Here is a 23,753-nt window from a genome sequence, read left to right as displayed (position 1 = left end):
TTCAACACTGGAGGATGGGTCCACCACTGTGTCTAAATGGTTTCATTCATGAACCACATGTTGCATTGGTGAAAAATCTCTTTCACAAACTTATTACAAAGACAATGCAAATAGTGTCCAATATTTTAGAAAAATCCACTTTATTGTTCCATTTGTACTCAAGAACAGCAGACGTGTTTCGTCCCTCACGGGACTTCTTCAGGGCTGTATTATAATAAAACAAAAACATACAAACATACAATTAAAATCATGACCCATTAATATGCTCAGCCGAACAATAATAGTCACAAATTAAAAACAGGGTTTACTGGTGTTACAAGAGTTCAATTCTATCAGAATATACATTTGGCGCTTTTGATACCAGGCCATTGAACCACAGCCTCCCCAAATCCAGTACAATATTTTTAAAAAGCAATACATACAGTTGAATTATTCTCATTTCATTCCTAATTAGACCATGTACAATGGGATAGATCATATCCAGAAAGAAAGCATTTGTATGATACTCAAAGAAGAGTCACAATCAGAAATATCATCGGCCTACACCTTTGTTATCAACAAGGAGGAGGGTAAGCGCTAAAAAACATTGCATGGCAGCACTACGTAACGCGAGAAAGGTATGGATGACAATGGGACCTACCGTGAAAGATAATTGTGGGTAAATCAGCCGGTAATGAATGGCGAATAGATGTTGGAATAGCTGCTGAGAGTGATATCGTCCGTATAAATCTATATCAAAACAAAGGAATGTGTAAGAAACCAACCGAAGTTTCGCATATGTCCTCAATGACCTGATGAGTCTCCCCTCCCATTTCTAAAGATAACCAAGATAGAAAGTTGTCACAAAAAGACAAAAGAAGTGACTCACATTTAAATATATGTAGTGAAGTTTATCTATTCACTTTTTCGAAGGAGACAGGATCCCTGGTCAGGGTAATTGGAGAGAAGGCTGTAGTAAAGACTGTGAAAAATATCAAAAAAGAACAATATATAAATAGGTGTATATATATCACTGGGCCAACTATAGATTCCGGTCCCAGGATCTCTAGATATCATGGCATGATAAGGATAGGTCCCACATTCATATTATTAGTGAACATGGGTCCCATCTATATGCTAATGTTATTATTGCAAAGATAAATTAATTTATTGTTTTATTATAACACAGCCCTGAAGAAGTCCCGTGAGGGACGAAACGCGTCTGCTGTTCTTGAGTACAAATGGAACAATAAAGTGGATTTTTCTAAAATATTGGACACTATTTGCATTGTCTTTGTAATAAGTTCGTGAAAGAGATTTTTCACAAATTCAACATGTGGTGCACCTGAGCTTATGAATGAAATCATGTTAAGTTCAATTTAGAACTATCACTTTGATGGTGGGTGGTTAATCGGGGTGGGCACAAGTCCCCTCTTAGAATATAAGAAAACAAGTTACTTACCTGTAACTACAGTTATCCAGTATTGGTATCTTTCATAGATTCACATGCCTGAATCATTCCCCGTCGTCGAGGCGGGAGTCCCACGGTAAATTATATATATATATAGCAGTGCCTAAAACCATTAGTAGTAGGCTAAGAAAGGATATAGGCCCAACTAGGCCCAAAACTTAGCAGCCTATCTACCTCATTATGTAAAAAGAACTGAAAATGTAGCCTCAGCCAATCAGCTAACCTCACCCTCTAGAACCTTCCCAGCCCAGGCAGCTCTCCTCAGATTTTCCCAGCACAAGTGAGAAGTAGTATCCTATATAAGAACTGCCTAGCCGGGGAGGAGGGTGGGTGCATGTGAATCTATGAAAGATACCAATACTGGATAACTGTAGTTACAGGTAAGTAACTTGTTTTCTTATCCAGTATTGGGGTATCTTTCATAGATTCACATGCCTGAATCAGAGTAGCAAGCAGTAACAACCATAACTGTCGGTAGAGGAAGGTGGGAGACAATCCAAACCATATATCCCCACACAACCTGGAAGGTACTAGAGCAATAACATATCTCAATACATATGCAAAATCATGACAACACCTTCATATAACATGTATCTATATATAGAACATTAAAACAGTATATTAGTAAACATGTAGCAATAGAAAAGAAAAAACCATAAAAGGCTGACCTCAGTGAAGAAGATGCTGCAACACTGCTTCTCCCACTGACGTATCTCCATGTAGTACCGGCTGCAGGCAATAGTGCTTCGTAAAAGTATGCACACTTTTCCATGTAGCAGCACGGCAGATGTTTTCCAGGGACACCCCTGCAAATAGGGCTGTAGACGCTGACATCATCCTGGTGGAATGCGCCTTAACCGTTCTTGTCAGGGGCTTGTTCGCTTTCTCATGACAGAAGACGATGACAGAGGAAAGCCATCTGGCTATAGTTGCCTTCGTCACTGCCTGACCACGTGTAGCTTGTCCATAAGCCACAAACAGTTGGGTAGATTTGCGTAAATCTTTTGTCTTTTGTAAATAGAATTTGAGGCATCTTTGGACATCCAAGGAATGCAGCATCCTTTCAGCTGGAGTCTTGGGGTCTGGAAAGAAAGTCTTGAGTTTCACCGGTTGGTTGATGTGAAACTGGGTCGGAACTTTGGGAATAAACTTAGGATGAGTTCTAAGTGTCACACAATCTTTTGAAAAATGTAGGAAAGGTTCTGATATAGTGAACGCTTGTATCTCACTTACTCTCCGGGTTGAAGTGAGGGCTAACAGAATAGCCACTTTCCAAGTCAAGAATTTAAGTTCCGATTTATGAATTGGTTCAAAAGGCCTTTTCAGCAACTGAGATAACACAATATTGAGATCCCACTCAGGAGGAGGAGGCCGCACTGGAGGGAAAACTCGAAATAATCCTTTAAGGAACTGTTTAATTAAAGAAGAAGAGCACAAAGATGGTTTGTTGTAACTCTTCCTGAATCTGGATATGGCAGCAAGGTGAACTTTGATAGAAGAAAAAGCGAGACCTGATCTGGCTAGAGACAGCAGATAAGGCAGAATCTTCTCTGGAGGAGCCTGTAGTGGATGGACGTCATGCTCTCCGCACCATAAACAGAATCTCTTCCATTTGAAGCGATAGGTTCTGATGGTAGACTGTGCACGAGCCTGAGATAGAACAGCTCTACAGTCTGGAGAAATCTCTAGGTCCTTAAACTCTAAGAAATCAGGAGCCAGGCGTGCAAGTGTAGCGACTGAGGATCTGGATGAAGTATTTGTCCTTCCTCCCTTGTCAGCATTGAAAGTGTCGGCTTGAGGCGCAGTGGAGGTTGATGGGAGAGTATCAGAAGCTCCTGGAACCAATACTGCCTCGGCCAGCGAGGAGCAATTAGGATTAGAGAGCAACGCTCTCTCTTCATTTTCTGTAGAACCTTTGGGATGAGAGGAATCGGCGGGAAGGCATATGCAAAGATTCCGGTCCACCTCATCAACAGGGCATTTCCTCTCGATCCTTGCTGATGGAACCTGCTGGCAAAGTATATGCATTTGCTGTTCTGCTGCGTGGCAAACAGGTCCAGCGTTGGTGAGCCCCAGAGCTGGAAAATTGTTTCCACTTGGCGTTGTTCGAGTTCCCACTCGTGACATCCTGTGAACGATCTGCTGAGATCGTCGGCCAGAGAATTCTGAATTCCCTGAACATGTTCCGCTCTGAGGGAAAATTTTGTGGTGGAGTAACCATTCCCACATTTCCTGCGCTTGAAGAGACAGGGCCAGAGATTTTGTGCCCCCTTGCTTGTTTACGTAAAACATGCTGGTGGTGTTGTCCGTGCGCACCAGTACTGCAGAGCCTGCAATTCTTGGCAGGAAAGCTCGCAAGGACAGGAAAATTGCCCTCAACTCGAGGCAGTTGATGTGTTTGTGCTTGTACTGATGGGACCACCGTCCCTGCACCTGAAGGTCCTGGAGATGACCTCCCCAACCCTCCATGGAGGCATCTGTCGTTAGAGTAAATTCCGGTAGAGTCTGAAGAAAAGTGAGCCCCGGAGACAAATTGTTCTTTGCCGCCCACCACAGAAGAGCTTGTTTTATCTTGGGCGTGACCTTGATACGGTCCTCGAAAGATCCGTCTATCTGCCGCCATTGTCGATGCAATTCCTCCTGGAGAGGCCTCATTCTGAGTCGAGCCAGTGGAACTAGATGGAGTGCGGAGGAACACATCCCTAGCAGGGAAACAAACTGTCGGACCGAAAGAGACTTTTTTGACCGTATTTGACTTGCCAGCCTTGTGATCTTGTCCTGACGAATTTGGGTTAAGAAAGCCTTGCACTGAGAAGTGTCTAGTACTGCTCCCAGGAACGTCAGAATTTGTCTGGGTTGAAGTTGAGATTTTTTGGCGTTGAGGGTCAAACCCAGATTCGAGAACATTGACAGAGCACTCTTGACCGATTGCCTTGTCGAAGTCCTCGTCGGACTCTTTATTAACCAATCGTCGAGGTACGGGAATACTTGGATTCCCTGTGACCTCAACGCAGCTGCAACTGGGACTAGAGTCTTGGTAAAGATTCTTGGTGCAGACTTCAGGCCGAAAGGGAGCACCTTGAATTGAAAATGGACACCAGCCACTGTGAATCTCAGATACTTGCGGTGATTTGGTTGAATTGGAATGTGGAAGTAGGCGTCTTCCATATCCAGGGAAGCCATGAAATCTCCCTCCATGAGGCAATTGAGGACATCCGTGAGTGTCACCATTCGGAAACTCTGCTTTTTCAGATATGTGTTTAAGTTTCGTAGATCCAGAATTGGACGCCACTCTCCTGAAACCTTTTCCACAAGGAAGAAGCGAGAATAAAACCCCTGATTTTTCTGGGATGTTGGGACTTTCTCTATCGCATTTTTGTGCAGCATTTTCATGGCTTCCATGTATAACAAATGAAGACGAGGAGGGGAGGGACCCCTGGGCGGTAATGTTGGAGGTTTCTGCAAGAACTCCAGAGTGTGTCCGTGTTTGACTATGTCCAGAACCCACTGATCTGAAGTTATCTTCCGCCACTGTTGATAAAAGGCGGAAATCTTGGCGCCCACAGGGAGGGAGGGAAGGGAGGATGGTGTCCGGCAAAACTCACTGGCGTTTATTTGAATCACGTCCCTGGTAGTTAGAACGTCGTTTCCCTCCTTGACGAGAGAAACCCGCTGACGATGACTGCCGATAGGACTGTTGGTAGTACGGTTTATTTTGAGGTTGATACTGACGGTTTTGCTGATTTTGATAATGTCCTCTTGATGAAAAACCACGGCCTCTTGCTCCTCTGAAAAAACCTCGCTTATACTGTAGTGCACCAAGCGATTTGGCCGTATCAGTATCCGTTTTTATCGCAAGCAATGCTTCATCTATGTGCTTGCCAAACAATAACTCGCCATTATAGGCCATGTCCAGTATTTTGGTCTGGACCTCAGGTCTGAAAGAAGTCGCCTTGAGCCATCCTTGCCGTCTGAGAACTGCCGCTCCGGCCAATTGTCTAAAGGCTGTATTAGATACGTCGAGGGCGCAATCGATAATTTCAGAAGCTGCCCGCTCGCCTTCCAAGACAACCTTCCTGACCTCTTCAACACGGTCATCGGGAACCAAATTGATGAACTCCGACAGATCTGACCACATTTGTCTGTCGTACCGTGCTAAAATTGCCAAAGAATTAGCAATCTTGACAGTAGCAGCGGCATTAGCCGAGAACTTTTTTCCAATTGCATCCAATCTCCTGCCCTCTTTGTCTGGAGGCGTTGAAAGAGGTGCAACCGGATTTTTGGATCGTTGTTGAGCCGCTTGTGAAATCACTGAGTCAGGACGCGGATGACCAATCAAACATGAAGGAGTGTCCGGTGGTGCTCGGCACTTCTTGTCGACTCTTGGAAGAACCGCCGGGATGGAAGCTGGCGTCTTCATAATATCAATCCCTTCTTTCCAGATATAATCAATGATAGGGATAGATCTGGACACCCTTCTATACCCTTCTTTGAAATCATGAAGAAAACAGTCGGTTTGTTCAACCGAAACTGTGATTGCAAATCGAGCAGCTGCCCGGTGCATGATGTTATGAAAACCTCCTATGTCTTCTGGCGGAGAATCTGAAGGTTTTGGCAGATTAGGAGAGGGCATAGGAATGACGTAATCATTCCATGGTTCCGTAGGCGTGAAATCCGGAAGTTCCCCATCCTCTCTTTCATCCTCATCTGGAGATGAGATGTCAACATCCTGACCTCCAGTCCCGGGGTCAACATCCTGCCTTGGAGAATGTGAAGGATGTGGCGGTGGATTTACTGGCATGTCCTCTGGCACAGTATTTGGAGTAGGCAGAGTTGGTGGAAACCTCTGACGATAATCGGCCAGCATGGCCTGCAAATCCTGTACTAGAACAGACGGAAGATGAGTCGTGTCTTCTGTGTGTTGTTGCTCCTGATGGTAAGGAGTAGCTAAATTTTCCTGATAGTAATGAACCTCATCATCATCCTCATCCTCTTGATATTTTATGTGCAACTGGGAAGGGTGATGGGCCACTCCAAAAGGATCATCATCATCATCCTCATCCTCTTCATTATCCGAATCTGCTTCCACGTAATTTTCCAAGATATGCGAAGGCAAGAGGGGAGACAAATGAGAGTAACTCTGTCTCTGAAAAGATTTCATCTGAAAATGGGTATACTGCACCCTAACCGGAGATGTGGGCAACAAATGCGTAGACGGCACATTCAAAGATGCCAGCGCTGCTGTCGATGGCAAAAGTGAAACCGATGTGTGAGTTGCCGATATAGTCGTCGACGGTATCGTCACAGGTATTGTAATCATGGATGAAGACTTCTTGGAAGGCGTCCTAGTAGACGGATCCGTCGAAGGACTCCTCGTCGTCGAGCTAGTCGTCGACGGAGCTGAAATCTTCGTCGACGTGTTTGTCGTCGACGGGCCTGTCGTCGACGGGGTCTTCGTCGACGAGCCTTTCGTCGACGGGCGCTTCGTCGACGGGCGCTTCGTCGACGGGCCCTTCGTCGACGGGGTCTTCGTCGACGGGGTCTTCGTCGACGGGATCTTCGTCGACTGGGTCTTCGTCGACGGGATAGTGGAAGTCTTCGTCGACGGAGGAGCCGTCGACGAGAGCGTCGACGGAAGCGATGACGAGCGCTTCAAAGATGGTGATTTGGTCGTCGACGGTAGACTCGTCGACGACGCGCTTTTCTTTGACGATCTTGTCTCAGAAGAAGAGGCCATGACGGACATCACAGGAGAAGTAATTGCTGAGGTGGTAACAGTATTTGAAGAAGTAGAAGACGTAGAATAGGTGGTAACAGTGAGAGAAGACACTAAAGTGACAGCTTTAGTGCGGACTGTACTCACAGTAGAAGACTCTGTTGACGCAGCACTCCTTGTGGATTCAGAGGGTTTATGAGAGAACTTAGATTTTTTCAATCTCTCAGGGGAACACCTCTCTTTGGAACTGGCTCTCTTACTTGAAGTAGAGGCTCTGTCCTCGTCATCTCTGACAGACGACTTCAGCCACAAAAGAACTCTCGCCTCTCTATCCCTTTTGGTCTTAGGAGGGAAGGTTCGACATATCCTGCAATCCTTCACAACATGTGAAGGATGCAAACAATAAATACAGTCCGAGTGCTCGTCGTCCACGTGAACTCTCTTCTTGAAGCATGAAGCACAGGCCTTGAATAAAGCCTTCTTTTCCGACATCTTGAAAGAATTGAAGAAATTTCTGAAGAAAACTGAGTAGGCACTAGGGAGACTCCCTTACACACGAAGTGCGGTGAAAATCTGAGGAGAGCTGCCTGGGCTGGGAAGGTTCTAGAGGGTGAGGTTAGCTGATTGGCTGAGGCTACATTTTCAGTTCTTTTTACATAATGAGGTAGATAGGCTGCTAAGTTTTGGGCCTAGTTGGGCCTATATCCTTTCTTAGCCTACTACTAATGGTTTTAGGCACTGCTATATATATATATAATTTACCGTGGGACTCCCGCCTCGACGACGGGGAATGATTCAGGCATGTGAATCTATGAAAGATACCCCAATACTGGATAAGGGGAATTTACTCTTGGGGTAATTTTGGTTAGGTGCATGTACAAAGAAGGTTCCACTGTCTGCCGTGTTTTAGTCCTTCTGTTCCCTTCGTGTGCACTAACCAGCCTAATACCTTGACTTTAACTTTTGGATATATTGTGATACCTCCGGTATTTTCTAGAGTATCAACATGTCGGTCTTTAAAGATAGGCGCCAGGAGTTAGCTCAGGACCTATTTGCCACAAACCCCAAATCTGGCACAACCACTACTTCCAATACAGATGGCTTAAAAGCAAAATTCCAAAAATTAGAAAGACTTAAAAAAACTGAAATGTCAAGATGGTGGGATGGGACCACCTTAGAGAAATATATCGAAAATGAGAAAATTCCGAGGGGATTGAGAATATTAATTTTCCCCACGTTTGAGGACTTAGATCCAGAACAACTAGTAGACTGGGAGGGTAACCTCAGGAACGCTTCATATAATATGATGAAGATTCTTATAATCAATGCTGAGAAAAAAGGTGAAAAGTTGAGAAAGGAGATTGAAGAACTAGAAAAGGAAATTGAGAGCTCACCACTTAAGGAAGTAATTAAGAAAAACTATGCGGTCTTAGAAGGTATCTTAGAAAAACATCAACTATATCTAAGAGATAAAAAAATCAAAAAGATAAAGCGTGACGATAGGGACTACAGGGATGGAAGGATATACACGTTTTCACATAAATATGACAACGTCAAGATGACTGGGGAGGGAAAGCGACATAGAGAAGAGATCTCGGAATTAACCTCAGCTAGTAGCATAACGTTCTTATCATCAGGAGCTAGCTACACCTCAATAGATACAACATCTCAAATAGCAGAGGGGGAGGTGAGAACCAACACCAATAATTTTTTATTGGAAATGGAGAGGCTGCGGTTGGGGGCAAGACCAAAAGACTCATAACCAGAAGGGGGGGTAGGAGGTGGCAGGAACGACAACAAAGGAAGAGGTCAAGGTGTAGAGACTGTTGCAAAAAGAACGAGGTCGAACAGAACGAAGAACTAAATGATGTGACCACCTGTAATACTGTTGAATGTACAAAGTCCATTATTGTCAATCTCTCTGATAAGATGTCTGTATTGAACAAGGGGTTGGGCTTCTGTCCTAATCAAGTGGGCGGGGATACTGATGTTTTTGTAGATCTGTTTAAATTTATACAGACTCTAAAATTGAAAGATCACTTTGCTAGAAATCCCCCTACTATGACCACTCCTCGTAATGTTGATACTGTCTCTACACATACGGCTACTGTAATAAAAGCAATTCAATCAATGATGGCTGTTGAACTTGAAACCTCTGTGGACAGGGATCTCATCTGTGATGAGTTGGGAATTGTTGAAAATGTGACGATCGATAGTGGCCTGAAACCTAGGTCCAAATTTTCACCGACAGGAACTCACCCCAATATTGATACTTTTAGAGAGAAAGTGACACATGGCTTATACCATTTACTAGACCACCCGATTCGCCCTAATATACGGCATCACAATCTCACTTTGGAAGAACGGGTCGCCCTTAATAAACTTAAAGCTGACAACTCTATTGTCATCCGTGAGGCAGATAAGGGGCGCAACCTGGTCCTGATGAAGAAGGTTGACTACCTGATGGAAATTTAACGGCAATTATCTGATACAGCCTACTACACCAAACTTCCTCAGAATCCCATTGCCCCCCTTGGAACCTATATCAACTTGAGGCTCACAGATTGGCGTGAGAAAGGACTAATCAGTGAGGAGGAGTGTAGATACCTGATGGTCATAGAGCCGACATTCCCTTGTATATACATTCTACCTAAAATCGACAAGGGCGGCCTGTTTCCACCTGGCCGCCCTATCATCTCGGGTGTTAATTCACCAACGGAACGGTTATCAGAATATGTGGATGTTTATATACAACCCTTTGTGCAGAATCTCCCAGCATATATCAAGGACACCAAGGATATATTAGCCAAATTTGAGGAATTTGTTTGGGCTGAAAATCTAATTTTTGTCACACTTGATGTAACCAGCCTTTATACGTGTATAAAAAAAGAATCCAGTATAAAGGCCCTTGAATTCTATCTAGGACAGGGAGCAGCGGAGCACCTTTGTCATTTCAATCAAGACCTCGTTATGACCAACATCATTCTATCGAAAAACTTTTTTTATATGACTCCATCTGGTACCAACAGACACAGGGGACTGCAATGGGGGTCCAGGTTTGCTCCCGCTTACACCGGCCTATTCATGGGCTGGTTCGAGCGGGAGCATGCCTGGGGCCGCTGGGCATCGCGATGGTCTGAGCAGATTATCTACTGGGGCAGGTACATTGATGACGTTATGTTATGGAATGGGCCTGCCCCAGACCTCCTGGCCTATTATGAATATCTCAATCACAACCCCTATAAAGTACATTTTACAATGGAGTATAATAGTAGAGAGATTGACTTCCTGGACGTGACATTTTTTGTGGAAAACAATAAAATCAACAGCAGGACCCACAGGAAAGCCACCAGTTGCAACAGTACCTTACACTATGCCAGCGCACATCCACGGCATGTTATTAACAACATCCCCTACGGGGAGATGATTAGGATGCGACGTAACTGTAGCACCCCAGATACATTTCTTACTAATATTAATGAGACTACAGCACGTTTCCAACAGAGGGGATACCCCTCTGATATCCTGGACAAAGCATTAAAAAAAGTCACCAAAATAAGTAGAGAATCGACCCTGTCATTATCGACAAAAAGTAAGTCGAAACAATCACATGTTGTGTTTAATACACCATTCACAGACGAAAGCGGTAGAATCTACAACACTCTTCGTAAACATTGGCACTTGCTGACAGAGATACCAAGCCTGCAGGGAATAGTGCCAACTAAACCTAAGATAACATATAGACAGGGCCAAAATTTGAGAAATATGCTTTGCCCCAGTTAAATCACAAGGGACAAAAAAAACTGACTGGCTAAGTCACAGATTGGTGTTTTTTTTACATGCAGAGGATGTAACATGTGCAAACTGGGTAATGACAAAACAAAAGAGTTCTGTTTTAATACCACACGTAATAAGATCAACCACTACATTAACTGCAACTCTAATTATGTAGTTTACGTGTTGGGATGTCCGTGTGGACAAATATATGTGGGCAGCACAAAAAGGGCGCTCAAAGTAAGAGTCCAGGAACATGTTAGAGCACATAAAAATGGGGATCTAAGATACCCTATGACCCATCATATGCAGGAAAGACACACATCAGAAGAAACCATATGGTTCATGGGTATAGATCATGTTCCCGCACATCCTAGAGGTGGAGACAGACTAGTAGCCTTGAGGAGAAAGAAGGAGGCTACTTGGATTTGTAGATTAAGAACATTAGAGTTTGGTCATAATTTTGATGATGAGATGCATCATTTTTTGACTTGATGCCCACTACAATTGACCATTCATTAATAAATGCACACATCCCCACACTGTATACAATAACTTCTTTTTGCTCGCTGCTTATGTGAAACAAATGCCTTCTCTGTTTCTATCCCTGCATGTATAGGGTGCTCAGATATTTTGATGATGAGATGCATAATTTTTTGCCTTGATGCCCACTACAATTGACCATTCATAAATAAATGCACACATCCCCACACTGTATACAATAACTTCTTTTTGCTCGCTGCATATGTGTAACCAATGCCTTTTCTGTTTCTATCCCTGCATGTATAGGGTGTTCAGATTATGTTCTGTTCATGTATAATTGAGACATGCCCTTGCATCTCCTAAAAATGCTTGTGAGTTCTCTAATTTATCTGAAAATCACAATCTTTTGGAGTAAAAAATTGTATCAAAATAATTTTGTTTCTTACAAAAACTGCCCTTATGAAACTGGGTGGTATAACATGAGCTTTTTGGAATTGTACTGCAATAATAATATTCAAGTTGCTTGTGTAAGATCACACACGACCATGAAAAGATACTCTCTTTCTCATTTTCTGTTTGTATCTTAGCACAAGGTTAAATACACACCAAGGTGGGTTCGCATTTTGTGATGTAGATGTAGTTTTCTGATTGGTAAGAGCACTAAAATTTCTTAGCATTTTCATGGCAGCACAGCGTCTATTTGAGAAAGTATGGAGATTCCCTTTCCCCTTCTCACCATTCCATTAGGACCTAGACATCTCCCCTGCCCTTGTGAAAGGGTAGTCTTTTTGCCAGTCCCATATTCAGTTTTGATCTTTCCAATATGGCCGCCACATCTATCCCCAACAGTTTGCATGGACGTTGTTCATGTTATTGATTTCTTTCTCCGGTACTTCGTATAAGCCCTTATGAGTTAAGACTGAGTATATAAGATGACTTTTGGGGCGCGATACGTCGCATATAGTGTTTATTAAACACACTAGCCCTTTAGAATCGGTCTTTACTACACTAAGATGGCGGCCGTCATGTACTTCACCCTCCAGGACATAATGCAGTGTCTTTTCTCCCTCTTTACATTCACACAGGTGTTTTGGATTGGTTAATTACTATGTGTATATATAGGAGCGTTTTCTATGGCCCCTCACCACCAGGTGCTATACGGACTGGAGGAACGTGATTAGACATCCAAGGAGACTGATTAAGCACTTTCGTGCTCCCGCGGTAAGCGCATATGCAAAGTTGGCGATTCCTGGGACTGCTCATTGCCCAGGGGGACTTGGGGGATGCGATTCTGATTGTTTGGTGTTTTGTTCCGACTACCGGGCAACTTATATATCTATCTTGCCCGTTGGTGTATTTACCTTCTACACACCAATTTCGGAACTCCAATCTTTATCTACCAGGTTGTTCGTCCTGCCTGTAATTGAGGGGGCGTTTTGGTACGGGATATTTGGTAAAGCCCAGTCACACGCTGTTTAGTTGGTTTAAAAACACACTTGCCATGTGACTTAGAAGCTAGCTATGACTCATTTTGTCTGGCAGGGGGGTACAACTGGACCACCTGAGGACCGGAGTGAGGATTTTCCACATTTGGTGCTTTAGGCGTGCGGTTTGAGTATTTCGTTATAAGTATGTTTATTTACGCTCTTATACTTAGCTTGTCTCCCGTTTATATTGAACACCTTCCTGAGCCCTTTTTATTTTAGACACTAAATTCTGCTCCGAGTCTGCCGTGGCCAGAGGGAAGGTTTCCATTGAAATGCCGATTTGACTAATAGCTTTGGAGACCAGGTAATTGATCCTACCCACTCCTTGCTCTATAGACGTAATATTTTCCACATGCTAGTTCGCTAATTATGCTGCCTCTTCTCTCCATCTTAGGCTCTAAGTGACACATCAATTTGAAGGTGCACTTCCTGCCCATAGAAGCCTCTTGACTTTTGAGACGATTAGGGGGTAAGCATTTCCAAAACGGGAGTGCTTTTTTTGATATTGAACTGCTAGGGGTTCCCCCTAGGGGAGATTTGGCAGTTCACACCTAATTTTGGTGCTTATTGTACATAGATGGTAATGCTTTTAATTATGTTAATCTTGAAATATTATAGTTCCCTTATTGCCTGGTTTTTCTTCTCCTGCTTAGGTCCAAAGTGGCACACTACTTTGAAGGTGCCTCACTCACACAAGCTTCTCGACCTTTGGGACTAATAGGGGTAAGCATTGCTTTCAGAGGGTGATTCCCAGATAGGGAGTCGTCCGGAGGTCCCCCTAGGGGTGACTTGGTGGATTTAATTTAAACTCTGATGTTTATTACACGTAGATGGCTGTGTTTTGTATGATGTTGACTTTTAAAAAACTTAAACCTTACTTATCTTTGCAATAATAACATTAGTATATAGATGGGACCCATGTTCACTAATAATATGAATGTGGGACCTATCCTTATCATGCCATGATATCTAGAGATCCTGGGACCGGAATCTATAGTTGGCCCAGTCATATATATATACACCTATTTATATATTGTTCTTTTTTTATATTTTTCACAGTCTTTACTACAGCCTTCTCTCCAATTACCCAGACCAGGTATTCTGTCTCCTTCGAAAAAGTGAATAGATAAACTTCACTACATATATTTAAATGTGAGTGACTTCTTTTGTCTATTTGTGACAACTTTCTATCCTGGTTATCTTTAGAAATGGGAGGGGAGACTCATCAGGTCATTGAGGAGATATGCGAAACTTCGGTTGCTTTCTTACACATTCCTTTGTTTTGATATAGATTTATATGGACGATATCACTATCAGCAGCTATTCCAACATCTATTTGGAACTTCTTTTTAATATCTACTTGCAGCCACTAATTGCTCTCCTGAATAGGATGGACTGCCTAGTATACAACTATGCCGATGACACCCAGATAATCATCCGGCTGGATGATGGTCCAGGAGCATCCACCAGGCTACAAGACATATTGAAAACCACTGTCAATTGGATGTCTGAGAACTCATTAAAAGTTAACCCGGATAAGACGGAAGTATTACCCATTTCCATCTCGGGTAACCCCTGGAGTGATAAATTCTGGCCTAGGGAGCTGGGTGTCCCCCCAAAGCCGGCAGTTGCAGTTAAAAGCCTAGGCCTATATGTGGATAAGAAATTATCCATGGAAAAACAAGTTACCACCGTAGTAGGCACCAGTATAGGCTTGCTAAGACAACTTAGAAAGATCGCTGCCCTACTCTCCTTTTCCACCCTGAGGCACGTAGTCTCAGCCACAATTCTGGCTAGGCTGGACTACGGGAACGCCCTTTATCTGGGTTTGCCACAGCGGCTGCTGGACAAACTACAGGGAGTCATGAACGATGCAGCTAGGCTGATATTTAAAAAACCTAGAAATGCCCATGCCTCTCCCCTGATGCAGGAGTTACACTGGCTGCCAGTTCGCCAGCGAATCATTTTCAAAGGAATGTGCATTGCTCACAAGGCTTTGTATGGCAAAGCTCCAAAATACCTGAAATCCCGACTATCCCCCTACATACCGGGTAGGACTTTGCGTTCGTCGGACGCTACTCTTCTGTCCCAGCCCCGCTTCAAATTGACCACGGTGGGGGGCCGTGCTTTCTCCAACACGATCCCAGCTTTATGGAACAAATTGGATCCAGAGCTCAGGAAGGAGAGCAATCTACTTTCCTTCAGAAAGAAACTTAAAACCGTACTATTTAAACAAGCCTGGAGCAGGTCTTAGGTGCACAGCTGGTTTCCAAGTGAATTTAACATCTATCATGTAAATCTGGTCAGACCGCGCTTAGAGACCCCTGTGGTTATAACGCGCCTTACAAATTAAATAAATAAATAAATAAATAAATATTTGCCATTCATTACCGGCTGATTTACCCACAATTATCTTTCACGGTAGGTCCCATTGTCATCCATACCTTTCTCGCGTTACGTAGTGCTGCCATGCAATGTTTTTTAGCGCTTACCCTCCTCTTTGTTGATAACAAAGGTGTAGGCAGATGAAATTTCTGATTGAGACTCTTCTTTGAGTGTCATACAAATGCTTTCTTTCTGGATATGATCTATCCCATTGTACATGGTCTGATTAGGAATGAAATGAGAATAATTCAACTGTATGTATTGCTTTTTAAAAATATTGTACTGGATTTGGGGAGGCTGTGGTTCAATGGCCTGGTATCAAAAGCGCCAAATATATATTCTGATAGAATTGAACTCTTGTAACACCAGTAAACCCTGTTTAATTTGTGACTATTATTGTTCGGCTGAGCATATTAATGGGTCATGATTTTAATTGTATGTTTGTATGTTTTGTTTTATTATAATACAGCCCTGAAGAAGTCCCGTGAGGGACGAAACGGGGCGGCTGTTCTTGAGTACAAATGGAACAATAAAGTGGATTTTTCTAAAATATTGGACACTATTTTGCATTGTCTTTGTAATAAGTTCATGAAAGAGATTTTTCACAAATTCAACATGTGGTGCGCCTGAGCTTATGAAAGAAATCGTGTTAAGTTCTATTTAGAACTATCACTGTGATGGTGGGTGGTTATTCAGAGTGCACACAAGTCACCTCTTATAATATAAGGGGAATTTACTCTTGGGGTAATTTTGGTTAGGTGCATGTACAAAGAAGGTTCCACTGTGTGCCTTGTTTTAGTCTCACTGTGTCTAAATGGCTTGAAAAGTTGGAGCAACAAGTCAAGACCGTGGATATCAAGAATGAAGATTTGTAGGGCAGGTCACGCCACAATAATCTTTGTATCACTGGCATTGCTGAATCCACAGCTACTGGTAAAATTGACTTATTTGTGGAAAAACTGCTGGTGGACTTGTTCGAGTGGGAGGAATTTTCATCTGCCTTCCTGGTGGAGTAGGCTCATCGATCCTTGGGCCATAGACCCCCTCCATTGGGGCGACACCACTTCCTATCATTGCCCAAATGCTAAACTTCAGGGATTGAGACACCGCACTTCCTCTGGCACGGGAGCATGGCCAGGCTCAATATAAGGGAACCACCATTTCATTCTATTCTGAATTCACCATGTTGGTCCAGGAGGCTTGTCGTAAATTTGCGGAGGCGAAGGCTGAACTTAGGGGGCTGGGCCTACGCTAGGGCATGCTGTACCTGGCCCACCTCAGCCTGGACATTCAGGGTAAATCTTGGTTGTTCGAATCCCCCGCGGATGTTCAGGCCTTTTGTAAACAATACACAAAGGAGCAGAGACCGGACCCTGGGAGGTCTCCTGGGCACTCCCTCCCTGACCTCCATGCTACAAACAGCTCGGATTTGTTTCCCACAAAATAACAGAAGTTCTCCCGTGGGAAGCCATTACTAAGGTGTTTTTTTTTTAAAAGCAAGACTCTGCAGCGGAACATTGCTATGTTTTATTGTATTGCTATGGTTACCTCAGTTGGCTTATAGTTCTATTTTCTACTCTTATGTATTCTTAATCCAGTTCTATTATTATTGTTCAGTGTATGCAATGGGGATTGGCTGTAAAGGCACTGCCCACCCTCAGGAGGTCTACACCGCTATTGTTACTTATTCTTATTGTTCTTTTTTGTTGATTTGCTGTGTTATGGGAATTCATTGAGATGACCTCAAGCACTATATAGCGCTACAGCGTGCGGAAGCAGCAGTCCTGGCCCCTTCTCCTCATGGCTATACGAACTGGGGCTTGAAGTCCCCAGAACAAGGGCAGCAATGCACGCAGAGTTGAAAAGTTTATAATGAAACAGCATTGCATACCAAGGAGTGGCTCAGCTGGCATACAACTCAGTGTGCTTATTGAGATGTAACTGAAGTGGAAACTGTCATCCCAATATAATTTTGGATCTGTGGCGAAGACAAGCATTCAATTTAAAAGCTGCATTGTGCAAAGATTATTTTGGGAAGCGGATGTTATTTGAAAAAGCACAGTTACAAGTGAGAGAATTCATGTCGGAGGCTTGTGGGTGCCTGAGACAATTGACTGATGTGTGTGCACAAATGTAAAGGCACTGTGAGAGTGAAGGATCTGTGTGTGTTTAGGAGCGGACACTCGTACGTGAGCACCGTGCTTCAAGAGCCTGGTGGGGGGGCGGGGGAGCGAGCGAGTGGGAGGGAAAGCTTAGAATGGACAGCCCAGGAGCTCGAATGATAAAAAGAGACACGGCCTGGCGGCCGTGAAAGTACGGCCGTGGGCAACAACAGCAGGGGTGAATAATTAGGGGGGAGGAGAAATGCCTGAGGCCGAGCGCACGCAGGGGGAAGCTTCAGATGCCTGTGGGAGGGAGGCTGATGGCTTTGATGTGGACGCACTTTCCGCACGAGTGCACCACACGAACTGTACAAAATCCGCGATGGTTTCAGACCTTGGTTTGCCCTCTATACTCTCGTCTATTATCCCTTGCGGGATTAATAGGCGAGACCTAAAAATGTGAGAGCATTCAGGAATTCATATTAGAAAAGTGTCAGGAACTCAAAATCAAACTTCTTCAGAGACAAACTTGACCAAGCCAGAAACCGGCCCAAATAAAACAATTTGATTTTGTCAAACTTCAAATGGACCCCCCAACCCTTATCCAGCTGGATCCAATCCACGATCTAACTGCGAAGATTTGTCCTTCTTCTTCCTTGAGAAAACTGAAAACATTAGATCTGACTTGTAGATGACAGTGGGGCATAGTCCTGTTTTACATCTCCCTAGCCATTCCACCTCCATGACTGTGTTGCCCTCAGATTTATCAGGGCACATCCTCCAAAACAACGTTTTATAGAACTCGTTCTACACCTTGTAGGAAACAGCTATTCTCAAAATTCTAGAATATTTGAAACCCTCAACCCACTTCAATGATCACTTCCTCCCAACTGCTTCAACAAGATTAAATTGGCGACACTCCCACTTTAGACCAAGATCATAAACGTCTCTCTACCTCAAGGTACAATCCTGGATTGTCTAAAGGCTGGGCAGGTCACCACTATACTAAAAACATTCCAACGCAGGTGAAGCTCCTTGAAAAATGTGCACACGTCCAACTACGTAACCACGTTGAACAATTCCATCTCCTTGACCAATTCCAATCAGGTTTCCGCACAGGGCAAAGCACTGAATTGGATCTTATAAACATAGTGGATACTGCACTAAAAATGCTGGATCAGAAAGAATCTTGCTTCCTAATCCTCCTTGACCTATCTTCCGCATTCAATGCGGTTAAGCATAAATACATACTCAGGGCTTAAAAAATCATAAAAATTTTACTAGTCCTGCAGAGCTAGTAACTTTAATAATCTACTTGACCTAATTGTAATGTGCCTGACCCGTGAACTGGTCTCAAATTGTGTGATCCGAAGCAAATATTTTGTCTATTGGAGCCGCCTTATTCTTTATTATCACATAAGAGAGCACGTTTAAATATGCAAGTTTACTATTTCTGCTGTACAAAAAACTCTTTATTTACTAGACTGTATGTTTGCTCTATGTATAACTAGAATCGAGCCCATATATACGGTGCACATGATTCCTGGCTAGCCTCCTAGTTCACTAATAGCATGGTCATCTGGGCAGGAGCAGTAATAATTCCCAGTTCATGTTTAAAAACTCACTTCGCTATTTCAGTGTTTTGTTACAAAAAATCCTGACAACTTACAGTCTTTCATTTAACATGCTTTGCACAGTTCAATTGTCACAGTTCACTTTACCAAATCTTTAAGTCACAGAAAGAAAAATAAATGTAATAAGATAAGCTGACTTTCGACCTATGTCTCTGATAGCCAGCAAATGTGACAAGGTAACAATATTTAATGGCATTTTTATTGCTTTTTCACTTTGTGAGCAATAAAGATGCCTTTAGATCTTGTTATTTTGTCACATTTTCTCTGCTTTCAGAGACAGAGGTCAAACGTCCGGTAGTCTTCCATGAAGTTAGAGGATTTTCAACTGACCAGAAAGGGCTAGTAGTCCCTAAAAATAGCTCATCCTGAATATCAAGTGGACTCAACAATACGAGTAGATTTTTCACGCCCTGATACTAGATTCATTGGAACACAGGATAAGAATCTTAGGTTCAGTCCTAAACTGGTTCACCTCGTTTCTCCATAACAGAACTCAAAAAGTCAAGGTAAATCAGCACCTGTCCAAGACCGCTCCAGTTACACACTCCAACTTGTTCATGGAGCCACTAACGGAAATGCTAACTTCATCTAACATCCACTATTACTTGTATGCCGATGATATCCAACTATACCCAAAAAAGTATCCTCCCGAGAAGACACCAGATCACTACATTAACTCTACAAAACACTTAATATTGGATAGTATACAACCACCTTCAACTTAACACATTCAAAACGGAATTCTTCCTAATCGCACCAACCAATTAGTCTCAGATCATTAATGAATTGATGAAGCAACTAAGAACTTACAACTGCCTACCACAAATTATCGATTTAGCAAGATCTCTGGGAAGAACTCTCAATAAGAACCGTAATATGCAGAAGCACATTAGTGCTGCCATTAAAGGAGCAAACCACCAAATGAACATCTTAAGAAAATTAAAACACCTCTTTCCCTGCACTAACTTCAAGACGTACATCCAGGCCCTAGTAATTCCCACATTAGACTATGGAAGTGCTACCCTTTGCGGTTTGCCAAGTTCCAAATCAGCCCCATTAAGGGCCTCCCTTAACTCTGCTGCAATGGCTCATCAAATCAACCCTGGTCTGAGGTGCCCCTTCCAGTCTCAGGCCTCAGAAGTGGGTTTAAGCAGCTTTTACACCGATACAGCAGCAGCCTTGTGCCAATCAGAGCCAACGCATTGCCCTTTGACACAGCTGAAGCAGCTGCAACTCTACAGCCAGCATTGGCTTGAAGACAACAGACACCTCAGCTCCACGAAAGTCCCTTCATCATACAGGGACTGTCTACAAAGCTTCCATCGACGGCGTGGATTCGCACCAATGCTCGCATCCATCAACTGGATTAGCAATGGCACAACGCCTTCTCGATGTCCACGCCTTGCTCAATCCAAGGTACTGTGGCAGCGGGACCTGTACGAGTCCTGTAGCCGACCTGCCCTCAATAGCGGTCGGCCTAAACTTTGAATTCCTCTCGGCCTAGCGCAACCTCAAGTAATCTTTTAGCGCTATTGACTTCGAAGCACTATTTTTGGTTTATTCTTTAAAAATTCATAACTCAAATTCTATTTTGGGGATTTTTGTTGTTTTTGGACTTGATTTTCTCATAAAAATATTATCTATTTTTCTAAATCTGGGTGGTCTTTCTGTGGGATTTTCATTGTGTGAGAGTGTATGTGTGTGTGTATGTGGGTGTGTGTATGTGGGTGTGTGTGGGTGTGAGTACGTGGGTGTGAGTACGTGGGTGTGAGTACGTGGGTGTGTAGGTGCGCATGTGAGTGTGTGTGCACATGTGTGTGCGCATGTGTGTGTGTGTGTGTGTGTCGAATACTTTATACTCAGACAGAGTGAAGTATTGGCAGAGGAAAGTGTACATTGTTTGAATAGGGCACTAAACTGGCTGTGAAACATCTGGGAAGACATTGGCATACCCGAAGATCAGCGTTTGCAAAGAACCGATGTTGTGAGGACGCACATTAAAGTATGTTGCTCTAATTTTACTTATGTGTATTTTTTTTATTTTATTTTAAAGGCATACTGACGTGTGGGCTGTAAAAGCTAGAAAGAGGGTATCAAAATAGGATGGTTTACTTCATTTGCTACACCGTTTCCTTAATGTGCTGGAGGCATTTGTGGTCAGGTGCTATTTCTAGGTCAGTAAAGTAAGTCTTTAGTTGGTAATTAGTTTAGCTTGGAGTGTGTCTGAAAAGTTGGCAAGAAACTAAGTGCTCTGCTGTAGAGGTTAGTCACTCTGCTCCGCATAGTTAGAATTTGAAAGGACATAAAATGAGGTGGAGAAGTTGTGGGTGGATGGAGGTGTTTGGGAGCTAATGGAAAGGTACACAGTGTTGTTTCGAAGTTAGGGAGGGTATTAGTAGGTTGTGGATAACTTAAAATAGGAATTTGAACAAGGGTCTTTTGAACGTGGAGAGTCCACACATGTACTGTTTGTTGTAAGGGTATGGTTTGGAACTTTACACGATGTGAGAGTGTGATAGTTGAGGATTTTGCCCATGCCTAGTGGACGTGTATGTGTGGAGTTTGGGTAGGAGACTGTTTCATGAGTTAACTTTGGTTAGATACTATGAAAGGCAAAATTAGTCTACGGTTTATTTTTAAATAGCATTTGTGGGTTTGTAGCAAATATGCGCTGTGCACTCGTATAAACACACACACATACATACACACGCCTTTTTTGTGAGTTTGCCTATTTACATATTTATCTACATCGTTAACTATTTGTTTAAATCCTAATTCCTGTCGAAATAAAAAAACAGTTAAGTGTTTTTTTCGGTTCCAAAAGACACAATTTTCAGTGCATTTTTCACACCAAATAAAATTATAAAAGATGACCAGGAATAAAGAGCGACAAGTGCGTTTAAAACATCGAACACCATGTTTTATTTATCTGTGTGGGTGGAAAGGTGCATGATGTGAATAACATTTACTCTCAAATTCAGTCTATACCCTTTCACCTGCACACAAAGGACATATGTCTGGCCATTTGTGGAATACACCCCCCCCCCATCCTGTGACGTTAAGACAGGAGACAGAGAGGGTGTCTTAGGTCTAGTGCAGGGAGGTGAGGCCTTAGATCAAGGCCTGAGGGGCTCAGATCCGTTTGGCAAGGAGTAAAGACTCACCCCCCCCCCCCCCCACCCCCCCCCCCCCATGACTACAGAGGCTATAAATATGCTCCATTCACGGGGTTGTCGCCCACACTTCCTTTACTCATTAGGTCCTAGTTTCTTAACAATGGGTGTCATGGCCTCCTCCACACCTGGGAAGTGGTGTTCAGCTGGGATTGGCCCATAGGTTTAAGGGGCTAATCAACTCAAGTGCCATCTCCCACACCATCTCCCTCCCCCACCATCCAGGACATCCCCTGCAGTAGCCCCCATCAGTAAGTCTCCAGCCCCACATCTGCATATCCAGTTCTGCTTTCCTTTGTCTTTCATGCCAACCCTCTTACCTTTTAAAGGTACTGCTGTGCACACACCCCCATGGCATCACCGCACATACTTTTTTTTATTGTTTTTTTTTGTTGCACTTTTGTATAGCGCAGATTCGATCCGAGGATGTTGGAGCGCTTTGCATGAGCACTGGTTGCATTGTTCAAGGGCACATCAGTTTTTGTAGGCACAGGGAGATGGAGCGGATTGCCTGGAGTCGTAGGATGTTGGGTTGATGCCCTGCAGCGAGCCTTGTTCCCCAGCTCCAGATTCAGCAGCTCTGACCTTTACGTCACACTCTCTCTAAGCGTGAATGAAAGAGGGCGTTACAAAGCATACTGATTTTATATAATATCCACCAGCCTGTCTATCCCACCAACGGTTCACCTGAAGCCACATATCCCGCACTAATGATCACATCACATCTACCTGGTATTAATATCTAGCCAAGTAAATGGATTAAATGGATGCAATTTTTTTGAGAGCACATTACTAATCACAATAACCACTGGACTAACCACGGGTTCCGGAGTAGCGTGCTACTCGCCATAAAGCGCTTTGACACCTCGTAAGGGGTAGTAAGCACTATATTAATCCAATAGCTTTTTAAGTTCAGTTTGCCTGCTCTGTGCTAAGCTACCAAAGGGCGAGCACAGGTTAATTTAAAGAGTGCATCTAGCTTACCATGACTGAGTGTTTGTTCCTGCTTTAATCGGGTGCCTACCTCTACCAACCAGGAACCCCATTTCTAACATTGGTGATCAGCAGCGAGACTAGGACTCATGTTTTTGTAATATCATATAGTAATTCAGTGTTCACCACAACTCTATACTTAAGACCAATTTGAACGTTTTTCAATTCTCCCTGACTGACATTTTTGATTTTTCCAAAAGTCTTTTTGCCCTATACTCATTTTCGCTACAATATCTATGGTTGGACCAAATGGAATTTGTATTGGCCACTCTGGAGGCATACACAGTGGCTCAAGGAGGTTTGTGAGGAGAAAACAGTGTTCAATAAGGGAAGTGTCAAGAAAGCAGAGCTTCGGAAAGTCTTAAGAGCATGGTGACTCCCAACAGGGTGGTCGGGTTTCCACCAGAAGAGGGGGGGGGTTGAATATAAAGAAAGTTTTCTAAACGCCCCCAAAACAACTCACAGGGAAAAGGATCTGGTTCTCATTCCCAATCTGGCCACCAGAAGAAAAACTACCCTGACAAAGGTCAGCAGCCCAAGCCCATCAAGTGATATG

The 23,753-nt window shown here is 43.4% G+C and overlaps 1 protein-coding gene across 3 annotated transcripts in view; it reads right to left on the bottom strand.

Moving 5' to 3' along the window:
• SPG21 (SPG21 abhydrolase domain containing, maspardin) overlaps window positions 1-23,753 on the bottom strand; it is a 374,771-nt gene that overhangs the window by 332,614 nt on the left and 18,404 nt on the right. Inside the window, exons 1-2 of one of the 3 annotated variants that reach the window (XM_086958047.1) lie at window positions 869-961; window positions 641-729 (exon numbers count right to left, since the gene is read on the bottom strand). The exons of 1 other annotated variant lie outside the window; for it this stretch is intronic. Coding sequence is in view for 1 of the 2 variants with exons in the window: in XM_086958045.1 (XP_086814171.1) it covers window positions 22,525-22,562 (38 nt within the window). In the remaining variant the exon portion in view is untranslated. Of the gene's footprint in view, window positions 1-640; window positions 730-868; window positions 962-22,524; window positions 23,421-23,753 lie in introns of those variants that run through there. One more of the 3 variants, XM_086958045.1, reaches the window with a different exon arrangement.

The sequence above is a fragment of the Lissotriton vulgaris genome, chromosome 2_1 (genome assembly GCF_964263255.1).
Source record: "Lissotriton vulgaris chromosome 2_1, aLisVul1.2, whole genome shotgun sequence".
NCBI classification, from domain to species: domain Eukaryota; kingdom Metazoa; phylum Chordata; class Amphibia; order Caudata; family Salamandridae; genus Lissotriton; species Lissotriton vulgaris.
Note: the sequence above shows the minus strand (reverse complement) of the source record. Positions and strands in the feature narration are given on the sequence as shown.